The sequence below is a fragment of the Typopeltis vanoorti genome, chromosome 17 (assembly GCF_054136105.1).
Source record: "Typopeltis vanoorti isolate ZY-2024b chromosome 17, IOZ_Tvanoo_1.0, whole genome shotgun sequence".
In the NCBI taxonomy this organism is placed as follows: domain Eukaryota; kingdom Metazoa; phylum Arthropoda; class Arachnida; order Uropygi; family Thelyphonidae; genus Typopeltis; species Typopeltis vanoorti.
The window spans coordinates 8636138-8651568 of NC_143565.1; the positions used below are offsets into that span (position 1 = coordinate 8636138).

At 37.0% G+C, this 15431-nt stretch overlaps 1 protein-coding gene across 1 annotated transcript in view; it reads right to left on the reverse strand.

The window, feature by feature from the left end:
* Positions 1 to 15431, reverse strand: part of LOC150097122 (uncharacterized) — a 267734-nt gene that overhangs the window by 81815 nt on the left and 170488 nt on the right. Inside the window, exon 9 of the mRNA XM_090407534.1 lies at positions 12824 to 12962. Within this exon, the coding sequence (XP_090263660.1) occupies positions 12824 to 12962 (139 nt within the window). The remainder of the gene's footprint in view (positions 1 to 12823; positions 12963 to 15431) is intronic.

Genomic DNA, 15431 nt, shown 5'->3' on the forward strand with positions numbered 1-15431 from the left:
TGCAAGAGGAGCAGGGAAACGGGGAGGCTCAGGGTGGACATGGGTACACAGCGTGAGAAAGGTGGATGCTCCAAGAGGAGGTGAGAGCATGTGTAGGCAGGAAAGTAATGGGATGACCAGGGGATCAAGAGGAAACAGGTGTTGTTGCAAAGGGTTCTAAAATGAAGAAGCAGAAAGAGAAATGGCCCCAGTCCAGCATGGAGAGAGCACATCGAGTGAATGGTATCAGTGGAACTAGCTGTAGATCCAGAAATGAGTTGTTGTGTTTGTATACCAATGCTAGAAGCATAAGAAACAAGGCGGATGAAATGGTTGCACTAATTGTGTCTGTGTACCCAGAGATTGTTGGAATAAGTGAGACATGGTTAGATGAGGACGACATCCTGACAGGAATAGAGATGGAAAGGTATGATGTGTTTCGTGAGGATAGAAGGGATAAAAAGGGAGGGGGAGTGCTATTGATGATAGAGAAGGAGTTATGTCCATACAAGGTAGAGATGCAAGAGGGAAATAGGGCCAGTGGTTTTGAGGCAGTATGGTGTGAGATAGAGGTGAATGGAATCAAATACTTGGTGGGATGTTGTTATAGACCAGGTAATGTGGATGGTGGTGATAGTGAAATGTATAGTCAAATTAGCCAAGCAAATAAGAAAAGGGTGATATTAATTATGGCAATATAGACTGGAATGATGAGATAGCAACTAGAAGTAAAGAAAATGCGTTTCTTGAGTTTTTGAAGGATAACTACCTCAGACAGTATGTAACAGAGGGCACACAAGGATTAAGGGTCTTGGATTTGGTCATCTCATCAGAGGATGCAATTATAAATGAGGTGTCAAATCATCCACAAATTGGTGAGAGTGACCATGAAGTGATTACCTGGGTGGTTGCCAGCAGTGCGAGGACCACTGTGAGAAAAGGGTATATGTGAAACTACAAGAGAGGGTGATTATGGCAAGCTCAGGAGACAGCTTGTGGGTGTAGCATGGAATGAGAAGTTAGCTGGAAAAGAGATCAATGCAGCTTGAGGGATTTTCAAAAACTATCTAGTAGATGCAATGTCTAAATGTATTCCAAGGGTGAGAAGGTTAAATAAGGTAGGTGTGAGATGGATGAATAAAGAGATTAAGCATGCGATACAGAGAAAAGGGGCATTATGGAGGCAGCATAAGAGAAGTGGAAATAACCAATTTCACGAGGTCTATAAAGACCAGGCGAGGAGGGTGACTTGGTTGGTGAGAGTAGCTTAAGAGAGGTATGAACAGCAGTTAGCTAATGAAGCCAAAAAGAATTCAAGGGAGTTCTTTCGATATGTAGCCAGCAAAAGAAAGAATGATTATGGAAGGATGACATTGATTGGAAAAAAATGGTATAAAGACAGCTGTTGCAGAATGTGTGGTGGAGATACTTAATGAGCAGTTCATAAGGATCTTTCAATCTTGTGAATGTGACTTCATGGAGAGATTGAGAACAGTTGATAATGGGGAGGAGAGATTGACTGTAAGTGAGCAAGAGTTGTTTGGGGAGTTGAGTAAACTAGATATAAATAAGGCTGTGGGATTGATAATATATCACCGCGTATTCTGAAGGAATGTGCCAGGGAGTCGACACCTGCCTTGACATTTTTTTTTTTAATACGAGTCTTGCACTTGGTCAAGTTCCTAAGGAGCGGAAAGAGGGCAAGATTGTGCCACTTCATAAAGGGGGTCTGTGTGTCAGGTGTTGTGGTTAAGTTGTTGGAGAAGCTTGTGAGAACTAGGATCCAGAGTTGGGTTCACAACAATGGTATTATCTTTGATGGACAGCATGGATTTGCTAAAGGGAGGTCATATTTTAGTAATCTACTTACTTATTACAATAAAGTGACTGCTTCCTTGGACAGAGGAGAAGGATACACAGTAATATACTTGGATTTCGCAAAGGCTTTTGATAGAATACCTCATGATAAGTTGACAGTCAAACTAGAGCAGATGGGGTTGGATATTAGATTAGTGCCCTGGATTGGAGAATGGCTATCTGATAGTTATCAAAAAGTTGTGTATGGGGGTGCGATATCCAGGAAAAGGAAAGTCACTAGTGGAGTGCCTCAGGGGTCTGTTTTAGGGCCATTACTGATTAATTTGTATATTAATTATATTGGCGATGATTTGGATGGAGATATTCAGTTGTGTGCACATGATGCAAAGTTGGGACGAACCATAAAGAGTAGTGAAGATGTTGTGGCCTTGCAAGAAGACTTGAATAAATTGAGTGATTGGGCACAGAAATGGGGATGTGAGTTCAATGTTGCAAAATGTAAGGTTTTAAAACAAAGATGGGATGCAGAATTTATGCTTGGTGAGAATATATTGTTGGAGGTAGAGGAAATAAGAGATCTGGGGGTGATAGTGGATAAGGATCTAAAATTTAGCGGACATATTGCCAAAATTGTGAAGGCAACACAAAGGTTTCTGGGAATTAAGTGGAGGACAATGACGTGTAGAAGTAAGGAGATTCTTGTTCCATTGTATAAGGCTTTGATTAGGCTACAAATGGACTATTGTGCCCAGATTTGGTCACCAGGTTTTTAGAAAGATGAAGAGATGTTGGAAAGGGTCCAAAGGCAAGTGACTAAGGTAGTTTCTGACCTCTGGAATGTTGAGTATGAGGAAAGATTGAGAAGATGTAATTTGCAGAGTCTGGTGGAGAGGAGGAAGAGGGAAGATATAATGGAGACCTACAAGTTGGTAAGGGATTGTTATAAGATCAATGGTGGAGAAGTTCTACAGAGAATAGTGGGAGATCAGGGGAGTACCAGAGGTCATCCCTGGAAATTGTATAAAGAGTGTGTGAGTAGGGGAGTGACAGGCAGGTTTTTTTCGTGCAGAGTTGTGAATGATTGGAATGCCTTGCCTGAGAGTGTGGTGTCTGCAAGGAGTTTGAGTGTGTTTAAGACACAGTATGATGAGATGTGTGTGTGATAAAGGGACCTCCCAGACTCCATGAGGTCTTGGGGTAATAATAATAATAATAATAATAATTCAAGTTGTTTGTGCCCTCCACTACCACTAATTCTGACGTCCATTCTTTCCTTCTATGCAAAGCATCTTTTTATTCATTTTATTGTACCATCTGTAAAACATGTCTTGTGCACTTTATCATTTACCACACCTTTAATGATTGAGTCACCATATAAAGCAACCCTATCATCCTAGGATATTTGCTTCTTTTTATTAACTTCCTTGTCATTTATACCAGTTATGCTCTTTTTATGTTTTTGGATGCATACATGAAACAACTGCTGCATCTTGTCCACTGTGAAAATTCCAAAGAAAAACTGGATCTCTGAGTCCATACTGCCATACACTTCTTTGCTGTCGCTGCTGCAATTTTTGTAACGTTAATGAGCACTTCCACGTTAATCAAGATAAAAACAGAAGTGAACACTTTTAGAGCCACCAATACCACAGTACAATAATTATATCCAGTCTGACAATCACACAAAAGCACTGTTATACAAATCTACACAATATAATTTAGGAAAAACAACACTTTTCATAACACCATTCCAATACACTGCTACTCCTTATCATGTGAACCAGGCCTTAACAGCTAAAGGGTATCATCAAACACCAACTGTGTAAAGTAATTTTTTTTCAATTAAAATAATACATAGAAAAAAAAAAAAAAATCAGCTAACGCCTTTTTTTTTTTTTTATTCCTGTATACAGGAGTAGGCGAGGCCATTTAGCCCTATCTAACTTTTTTGGAGACTGAGTGGGCAGTTCAATCTCCACTGGTACCCAATCAGAGACAGATGGCCCAAAGCTATCACTAATTAAGCGGTACACAGTGAAGAGAGACAGCTCAAATGTGCCGCCATCTCGTGGTCCCTAACCCTAACACAATATATTTAATGTCTGAAATAATGTGGGTTCTACGGTCGATTTTCTTGAGTTTACAGGACGAAAAACCCGAGTTTCCTGGAGGAAAAACCTGCTTGCCCGTGCCAGAGATCGACTAACTCGGGAACCGGTTGAAAAAAGGCTTAGAAAAATTTCCTCTAGTCGCTGACTAGACTCGAAATGAGGTCTTCCTTCGTGCGGCCAAGCGCGGTGGTGTGCAAACGCCACATCCACTGAGCTACACAGGCTCTCAATATTACATAGAAAATATAATATATTATATCTTTGCATTCTATTCAATCATCCCTTTTTTTTCAGCAGTATCCTTTCCATATTATTGACAGGAATTTTACTTTAATAACCAAATATTTCTCTCCTTTGTTCCCATTCTTGGTACAAGAGCAATTTGCCTGACATATAAGAAATAATCCACCACACAAATAAGTGAGGTAGGAGGCTGTACCTATTTATGTAGTGTTACAAAAATAAGTACAGTTAAGATCTCTGTGGTAATACAAATAATGCTATTAAAACATGTTCACAGTTTTACAAACATGCTGCACACCGGAATACTAAAAGAAATGAAAAAAACAAGCTTATTAGAGACAGAATTTTCTGCCTAGTATTAGGTCATCTTCTATGCAATTGCACATTGTAATACATCAAAATAAACAGGGTAGAGTAGAATGTTCAAATTTAAGAATACAGTAAGGCATGTGTTGAGAGAATAATTTCAGCGTGTACCTCCCACAACAACTCTTTTGTATCCACAGAGGTCTGGTGTTAGTAATTATAATAAGAATAATATTTCCAGTATTTCAACAAAGTCAAAAAGGTGATATATCAGAGAACAATATACACCCTCTGTCCAAAAAGAAACCAAACTTTTGATAGAAAATAAAACACAGGCCAATTATAATTATTCAAATAATTTATTTCAATCAATATACTCTCCCTCAGCTTCGATACAGCATTTGGCACAGTCAGTTAATTCGTTAAATGGGTTTTTTATATCGGTTTTTGGGATGCTGTTGAGGATCGTGGTTACTGCGGCTTGAATGTTTTTAATGGTGTTGTATCGCTTTCCTTTCATCGGAAAATGAAGTCGGGGGAAGAGAAAGAAGTCACAGGGTGCTAAATCAGGTGAATACGGCGAGTGATCCAACACGCAAATTTGTTTTTTTCCTCAAAAACTGTCTCACAATGTTCGAACGATGAGATGGTGCATTATTGTACAAAAGTGACCAGCTGCCTGCATCACGATATTGATGACGTACGCGACAAATTCTTGATATTAATCGCTTCAAAACTTTGAGATAAAACTCACCATTGACCGTTTGGCCAGACTGAATGAATTCTTTGTGGATAATGCCTTGGAATCATAGAAACAAATCAGCATTGTCTTTACTTTTGATTTCTCCAAGCGACTTTTTTTTTTGGATGTCCCACTTCTGGTGGTCTCCACTCAGCACTCTGGCGCTTTGTTTCAGGCTCATACTCTAACTTCTTTTGTCATTAGTAACGATCGTTTCAAGGAAGTTTGAGTCCTTACGAGTGGTTTTAATGAGGTCCTTGCAGTATTCAATTCAATACATTTTTTGGTCGTTGGCCAACTTGTGGGAAACAAATCGTGAATTCAATTTACAAAGGTGCAAACTCTCACTCAAAATGTTGTGCACAGTTCATTTTGGAATCCCCAATTCATCTTCAATCAATTTGACAGACGATTTCGGGTTTTCTTTGATAAAATCATGCACTTTTTGGATGTTAACTTCGCTCAGTCCAGTTTTTTGGACCGCCCTGCTTTTTGTCGTCCTCACGACCACTTTGAAATTGCTTAAATCACTTGTAAACTTAAGTACAGGATAAGCATTCATCACCGTATGCTTTTTGAAGCATTTGATGCATTTCGGTAAAACTTTTACCAAGTTTAACACAACAGTCAATAACAACGCTCTATAATAAATCTAGTTTAATCCTTTATCCAAGTGTAAGCAAACAAAGTTTGCACCTGAAAATATCTTCAGGAGTGAGGTAAGGTAGTGCAACACCAGGCAACTCTGAGCAAAGGTGGACCAAGCTCCCATCACTCCCTGTCTCAGCACCTCCCACAATGCAAAGCACATCTCCTTGCAGACATGAACACTGCTATGCATTAAGGCAAGGGCCACCACCCAGACCGGTCTAGACCTTTATTGAGGTCTCGTCAGCGGGAGGCAGACCCAAACGTGGAGATTCTAAGGCAGAAGCAATAGGAGAGGTCATATTTACCCACACGAGTTGCCAACAGGTGCACCACCCCATTATTGAATTACTTAAATGAAAAATATTCAACAGCTGAATACTTCTGGTCATGACATATGGAAGTGAAACTTGGACTTGGATTAAAAAAATGACTAACAAGTTGAGGACTGCCCAAAGGAAAATGAAAAGATCATTACTCAGTATTGGCATTCTAGATAGAAAGCATAATACTTGGGACAGAGCATAGACTAAGGTAAGAAATATTATAACAGCCATTAATAGATTGTATGGCATTATATTCAAAGAGATTGTGGGAGGACAAGATTAAAGAGATGGCTGGAACTCAGTGGCAAAGAAAAGCCCAATATAGGATTGAATGGAGGCCTTGATCCAGTAGTGGACAGAAAATATCTGATAAAAAAAAAGAAGAAAGCTTTACCACAAAAAATATAAACTTGCAAGATGCTTTTTTAGAATCAGCAGCAGATTTGAAAAACCAATGTAATCTTAATAAATACGGTTGTGTTAAACTTCACGAGATTTGGGAAACTTGAATTCTTAGACCTCCTGTCTAACAGAGTCAACAGCACCTATAGAGGGCACCCCTCACAGGACTTTGTGCTTTTAGTATAATTTTTTCATTATTATTTTGTATATTTTTGTGCATGTGTGTGCTTTTACAATTTAAAGATTGTATTCTAAGTGACATCTCTGTGACTGAGAAAAAATACAGAATCCATACACTTGTGTTGAATTGTTTTTCTCTACTATATTCATTCCATTAAACCTAATAATGAGTGAAACCATTAGTTGAATGTTGCAAAGCATAAGGTACTGACATTTGGTAGGCAACAACGGGATGCAAAAGTATACACTTGGTGGGAAAACTTTGAATGAGGCTGAGGAGACGAGATCTGAGTGGTGGATAAAGACCTGAAGTTTAGGGGTTACACTGCTCAAGTTATGACGTTATCACATCAGATTATGGCAATCATGTGGAAGATCTTAAAGTGTAGAAATAAAGTGATTATGGCTACACTGTATAATCCCTTGATCAGGCCTCATATAGATTAATGTGCACAGATTTGTTCGCCTAGTTTTTGCAGTGATGAGGATATATTACAAAGGAGTCCAGAGAAGATTGACTAAGGTGGTAAATGGTCTTTGAAATGTAGGGTATGAAGACAGACTGAGGGAATACAGTTTACAAAGCCTCATGAATTGGAGAAGAAGAGGAGATATGATTGAGACTGTTAAGTTGGTAAGGAGATTATACCAAGGCAGTTACTCTCTATATACAAATAGCCTAGTTGTGAAGATACTTCATACACAGACTTTGTTTATTTAAATTTGGATAAAGGATTAAGCAAAAATATAATTTCTTAGCTAATTTAATTTGGCATTATATATATTTTGTTTGTATTTATTGTTCAACAGTCATAATGTATACACAGTAAAATGATCTCAAATGAAAATGTGTATGATAAGGGGTCAAGTTAAAAACTGCTTTTGAAAAGTATATATGTAGTAAGGCCCACCTTACAATGTTTCGTGAGGTGAGGTGTAACAATATATTATTACTATATATATATTTTACTATATATTATTATTACTATATATATATATATATATATTATTACTATATATATTTTGACCTTACTATATATTATGACCAGTGTTCATTTTATACAATGTTGCATTCATTCATAAGATGGCTTTAGTGACATGACACTGCTGTGAATCAACCCATGCACAGATTTTGTGAACTCAATTTGTTTACACTGCATCTCTATGAGTTTTGATGTCTCATTATGAATTACAAACTGTTTATAACTTGTTTTATTTTTGTTAATAATGGCATAATGGTAGATAAAAATCAAAGCAAGGGCATTATTTCCAGTGAAAAGAATAAGACTTGTAAACCTATTACATTAGATGCTAAGATTAAATTTAATGATGATAGTGGTATCAAACACCGAAATAGACATTTTTTTCCGGCCTATTTCGGTGAAATAGGCGAAAAACACATTTTCCAAAAAACATTTTGCAAAAAACAAAACATATTGCACCCTTCATGGAGTCTACCAACCTCTCATATTATTGCACAATATGAGAGGTTCATTCAACTGACAATATATTTATCATACAGAATCTTAAAATCTTTAACACCACTTGGATTAACAACATGTTCTGGTAATGCGTTCCATTCACTGACAATTCTCCATGTAAAAACTCTACATCTCACACCTCTTCACCACACTCTTACATAACTTCCACTGATGACCTCTGGTTTTCCCCTCTCTCGCCTTCTATTCTTTTCATAATCTCATCTGGATTAATCTGATAAAATCCTCTCACTAACTTAAACGTCTCTATCATATCACCTCTCTTCCTCCTATACACCAAACTCTGCAATCAAAATTTTTTCAACCTCTCTCTCCATAGCCAGCAGTCCAAAGTCCTTATACTGCCTTAGTCACATGCCTCTGGACCTTCTCCAATGTCTCCACATCTCACTGAAAACTAGGTCACCAGATTTGAGCAAAATAGTCTGAGTGTGGTCTGATCAGTGCTTTATACAGTGGCACAACTACTTCCTTATCTCTACATAATCGATTCCCAACCAGTGGTTCGAGTACCTCCAGGGGTACATGCTGGGCCATTCAGGGGTACACAAAAAAGAATCAGTAATGGAGGAAAAAACAAGTAAAGTAAACAAAATGCAAAATGTTAGTTATAGAACAATAAATGTTAAGTTTGAATCACCAAAATTTAATTTTGAATCACTTCAAAACTAGCTCACATTAGAGAATGATGATTGGTAAGAACATGGCTATGAACCCCTCCCCCAAACCACTCTTCTACCAATCATTATGCACAGTTCATGAGTCACTTTTGTCGCCCATCCTCCTTTCCAGAACAATCGCGTGTTACTAAGAAATGACCTTTGTGATAACGAACCTTCCACTTACTTCCATTTGCGACATTTCTAGAACTTCTCCAAAAATATAAATACATCCGCAGCCAGACTGTTTAATCAGTTCAGTTAATGACTGAGTATAAGTGAGTGCGTTGTCTTTAATTGCGATTCTTTTCAAGTAATTTGTTTATTTAATTTAACGTAGTTTCAGTTATTATTGCCAGTGATTTTTAAGTGTGTCAGTTATGGATCAGTGGTTGAAAACAAGAATGGTTAAAAAACCAAAACTTGATGTGGATTATAACCCGGTCACCTTATGGAAATTAATGTAAAATAGTTTCCACTATTTTACAATAATTTCCACTATTAATGTAAAATAGTGGAAATCTCATTTCCACTATTTTACATTAAGATAAGCACTGAACAAAAGTGTCAGTATTTAAAAACAGCTATATTAAAAGCAAGGGGTACAATTTATAGAAATACAGGTTTAAAAGGGTACACAAGTGGAAAAAGTTGAGAACCACTGTTCTACATGTTAGAGTACTTCTTATCATAGCAGCACTATAATGTGCAGACTTTGCAACACTAGTAATATGCGCTCTAAACTTCAGTCTACTGTTCAACTATCACTCCCAAATCTCTAATCTCATCCACTTCCTGTAGTACGGTACCACTGATATAGTACGCAGCCTTATATTTCTGCACTCCAAATTTTCTGCAACACCTTGCACTTATTAATATTAAAACTACAATCCTACTCCTTTGTCCAAGTAAAAAGTCTATTCATAACTTCCTGAAGGGAATTAACATCAGCAGTGCTACTTATAATTCTTCCCAAATTTGCATCATTAGCAAATAACTGAAGATTCCCACTCAGTCCACATGATACATAATTTACAAACAAGGTTAAACAACAAGGCTCAAGAGCCTACGGAACACTACTGGTTACCCTCCTTTTTTGACATAGTGCTCCATCACACACAACCTGCTGGTATCGTTCAGAAAGTCAATCTCTGATCCATCTAACCCAGTAAAGAAGCTGCAATAGTCCTACAAACAGGAAATAACCTCAATAGAAACCAGGGAATAATATTAAAAGACATGTGCGGAAAAATCTGTTAAATTCATTAAGTTTAACGGAACTAAATTATGCGAAAAATTATAAAACGCCACTTAATAAGTCTTCACGCCTTATGCATGTGATGTCATGCGTGCTCTCCAATTCGTCTAACTGTTTTTAAACCGTTAATTCATTCTTTTGTTTTTTGCATTTAATACTAGCATAACCTTTCTTGTCTTGAGAAAGCTAGACAGTTACAGCTAGCAAAACTAGTAGACGATTATGTATAAATGTTTATTAAACCCATGGTCTTAAAAATCAAATAGTATGTTTCAATCCTACTTAGGTTTTTAAAAAATATTACAAAAAGTCAAAATGACGTATAGGAAAATAGGTCATTTAGACTTTTTTATTTTTGTTTATTTTTGAAGGAAAACTTTAATTCCAACATTCTAAAATGTTATTTTTCTTGCTTTTCTGTTCACAAAATTGTCGATGACATTGTCGCAGTCTATTTCATCACTCAGTTGCTGTTTTATAGACAGTAAGGCAAGATTTTTTAAACACCAAAAAAAAAGTGCCACTTGGGGCGGATTGCTTCTCCTTCCCCAGCTACGCCTCTGTAACTTAGTGGTCCGGAAAATTGTTTTCAGCATTTTACTGGTCCTTGGCCTTAGAAAGGTTGCGAAACATTGATCTGACCAATATACTATCTATTCCATCCTTTGCAGCTTGTACACAAACTTATAATCTATCAAATGCTTTTGCAAAGTCCAAGAATATCACCGTATATAATTCTCCTCTATCTAACACATCCATTCTCTCTCTCTCTCTCTCTCTCTCTCTATGTTCACTGGGCATCTACAGATGCTTATGGTTACTCTGATGCTCGGTGATGTGCCACACTAGGCCTCACCATGTAGTCCTGTTGTTTGCTTTTCTGATGGCCTCAACTCTCTCTGAAGATCAGTCACTCCACACATACCATCCATCCATCTCATTGATGGTCTATTCCTGCCTCTTTTCCCAAGAACTTTACCTTCTATTACTGTTCTGAGAAGTCCCCCTTCCATCCTTTTGTGTCCAAAATATTTTAACTTTCTTCTGTCAATATCCTTATCATTACTCTATCATAAAATGCAAGTAAATTGCTAAAACAGGACCTACTCTTTACAAATCCATGCTGACGATCATTATTATTATTATTCGTCACATCTCCAAGGAGTCTGAAGACTCATCGCCGGAGGACACCCACTGTAGAACTCTCTGTCTCTGCTACTACATAGAACTTCTACTACCAATCACCTACATCAACGCCATCTACTGCCCACAACCACTACCACCACAGCTAGTATTTTTTTGTCTGAAAATTGCACGTGTTCTGAAGTGCCGATTTGTCTGTATGCAGGATGAAAAACCCGACTTTCCGGGAGAAAAAACCCTGCTACCTCCATATGAGATCGGCTAACTCACCTTCGATTGAAAAAGTCCATATAAAGATTCCTCCCATCATGACAAGAATCAAACTTAGGCTATGGAGATGCCTTAAGAACAATCATAAAGAAGGCTATGTCCATCAACCTAATCCTGTATTCTATTTCTAACCAATCTCTCCAACATCTTGACCACAACCACAGTCATAATAGTACAGTTATCCATAAATGTGACAGTATTATTGCCATAATGGAAAAACTTCTAATAGTGTGGATAAATGACCAAACTAATCAGCATGTCCCCTTAAACTATCATTCAAAATAACATCTTGTTTGCAAAAATTATTCTAAATTTTTTGTTTTAGTAACTGGCATAAATAAATGCTTTATTTAAGTCAGTTATACATATATTGTATAAGATTGCTTAAATGTGTTATTAAACTATTACATGCATCCACAAGTGAAAAAAAAAATGCAATTTGCTATACAACAAAATTCATTTATACAATGGTGGTCTGGAACCTAACATGTCATATGACCATGGTATGCCTATATATAGTAAAAAGGAAACCTTAGAGAAAGCAGTAAGTAACCTAATCTTAAGTTAATAGACTTGAAACGATGTACAGGAATGAGTTCGAGGAAGAATGAGTTTATCAGGGAATGAGTTCAAGGAGAAGTATGATAAGTATTGTGTTAATAATGGTTAATACTAACCTCCCATAATATATCTTTGACTCTATGGAGATGCCCGAGAAATAATACTATGATGGTTTAGCATTGGTTTTCATGACAGCCAAAAATTACAAGCATTAATGATACTTGATTAATGGAAGAGGATATAGTTATGGAAATAAAATGTAAGAGATATTTGTAAAAGCAGAAAAATTGTTGCTGCAATGGAAACACAATTATCTGCATTTGTTATCACAAACAAAATATTATATGATATAAAGAAATTACCGTCAATTCTCACTATAGAAAATTTGTGAAAATTAAAATAATATGTTGTAGCAGAAGATTTACTCTAATGAATTTGAGGTTAGACTAGTGTTAATGTATGGGCCCTTCAGGACTTTCTGTTCTTATCGATATCCATGTCATTACTCTATCATAAAATGCAAATAAATTGCTAAAACAGGACCTACTCTTTGCAAATGTTTATAGTGCATGTAATTTCTATAATAAAGTTTTCTATAGTGAGAACTGTGTGAGGGAATTACGAAGTATGTGACACAACAAGCATTCTATGCAATATTTTATGATAAACATTTCTTACCCAGTTTTTGTATACCAATATCTTCAAGATCTTCCCATGCAAGCTCTGTTACACTGTCTACAGTGTTGCAACACTGCTGACATAAAGTTGTGTAATATTCTTCCAGGTGTAGCAACTGCAGCCATTCTACAAGTGAGTCCTGGAAATATGATTTCAAATGAGTTTAAAAAGCAGTCAGCATAGTCATTAAATAGTCAGCATAAATTTAAATTATGCTGACTATTTAATGTAAATGAAAATAACACACTTGAATGAATTAAACAGTTTAATGCCTATAATATTTCATCTCCATTACAGAGACAACCTGTAACAGACATACAACAACAAAGCAAATGAAGTGGAATTAAATAGTTTAAAATCTAGAGTCTAGGAAGAGTACCCCCTTACAGGCACTAATAGAAAGCCTTGTTGTTACACAAGATGCCTAAAAATTACAGCTTTACATATTATTATTATTATTATTATTATTATTATTATTCCTGATACCTCCAAGGAGTCCGAAGACTCATCGCGGGAGGACATCTTCAACTGTCTCTACACCTTAGCTCTACTACGAATCAACGCCATCTACCGCCCACCTCCAACACCACTACAACTAGTAATTTTTGTCTGTAAATTGCGTGTGTTCTGAAGGGCCGATTTGTATGTATGCGGGATGAAAAACCCGAGTTTCCGGGAGAAAAAACCCTGCTACCTCCGTATGAGATCGGCTAACTCACCATCGATTGAAATCGACCAGATAAAGATTCCTCCCGTCGCGACGAGAATCGAACTTAGGCCTATTCCAATCGAAGGGCGCAATGTACCGTCGTTCTTCCAATTGCGCTACGGAGGCGCTATATCTTGAGGAGTTTCTGACATTTAAACTTGCTACAATTGAGAGCATAGTAGCTTCCTTCCATTTGGTTCTATTGAATGCATGAACCACCAGATGTGGATTTATCTCTTATGTTCTTCCAAATGGATGTTAGTAGATCTTCCAGTCTGTCAAGAATAGGTTAACTTGGGAAGAAGGAACTTTATATCAGGTACTGACAAAAGAAGCAAGTAGTCTTTAAGGGAGCAAATAAGGACCCAGTTTCAAGTGGGGTTTGAAATCAGGGCACATATTGTATTTCCTTAAAGTTCCAATTTTTTTCAAATAATCCTCTTATATAGTGAATAGTGACAGCACCGAGGAAATCTGTGTAGAGAAGGTTAAGTATTGAGAGATTAAGTATTTTCATGTCTGTTGGAAATGTGGCCATCATTGCCAGTCTGGTTGGTCGAGTGGTTAGCACATCCGCTCTCCAGCCAAAAGGCTGCAGGTTCAAATCCTGCCATGGGCATGGATGTTTGTCTGTGAAAATACTAGTGGTGGTCGGCGGTAGATGATGAAGGTAGTTGCAGTTTGTGGAGTGGTGGAGATGGATAGTTGTAGGGCAGGTACCCTCCCTCGATGAGTCTTTGGACTCCCTGGAGGTGTTATGTAATAATAATAATATAAAAAGGTATGCTATACATAGTTAAAGTCCAGCAAGAGGGATGTCTGGTTAGAACAGAAATTGGAGGCTTTATTAGTTAGAATTTTTATAATACCATATTGCTTGTAGGGTGGAGGATGATGAGAGAGTTTGTTTTCAATATATTCACTGTTTGTGTGTATGTGTGTGTGTGGGGGGGGGGTCTGTATACTGTGAAAGAATGCCAGACTACTTTTTATTCCTTTTTTTTTTTCAATTGTGAATTACATTCATGAGTGTAATAAGAAGGAATGTATCTAATATGTCTGGGCCATGCAGGTAAATTGAGAGAACATCATCAGTATATCTTAAGACATTTTTCAGCATGTTCTTTGTAGAAATTGGTCAGGGGAGGTAAAAGGGAGAACACATACCCTCTATATCTATCTATATTTTGCTCTTACAACTGAAGTAACCTGCATGGGTAACAAAAATGTGGATCTGTGATATAAGGGGGAGTTTTTTTTTAAATAAGTGATAAGGTTTCATTCAAAAAAAAGGGAGGGGTAATGAAGACAAAAGTAATGTCAAAATTGACCATAATATCATCATCATCATCATCATCAAATTCCTGACATGTACCCTCAAGGGGTGTATAGGATATGATAGTACTACATGAAAAATTTACATCATTACTAACTTCCTATCTACAATTTTCCTCCAAATCAATCTGTTACCTGTCAAGACTCCAACATTATCCGATCTTATATTTCTATCTTCTAAGGCACTTTTTACTGTATCAATCACCTATATCTTGGTCTTCCTCTGCGTCTTTTCCCTGCCAACCTGGCAGAGAACACTTGTTTTGCTAATCTTTCCTCTTCTATTCTATTTAAGACCATACCATCTGAGATTAGCTCTGCTAACACATTCCTCAATGCTAAAAATGTCCATAATATCACACTACTTAAATTTTAAACTTTTCATGGAAGACTTAAAATGGGTAAGATTTTTAAACAAAAGAGATGGACAGTGATGGAGTAGGTGAATCAGCTAATTGTTTAATTAGCTAACTCACCTACATTGTTAAATGAGAAATTTGTAGAAGAGAGAAGAATCACTCTTATATGGATTTTAGATAATCGATATATCCAGTAGGGGCTGGA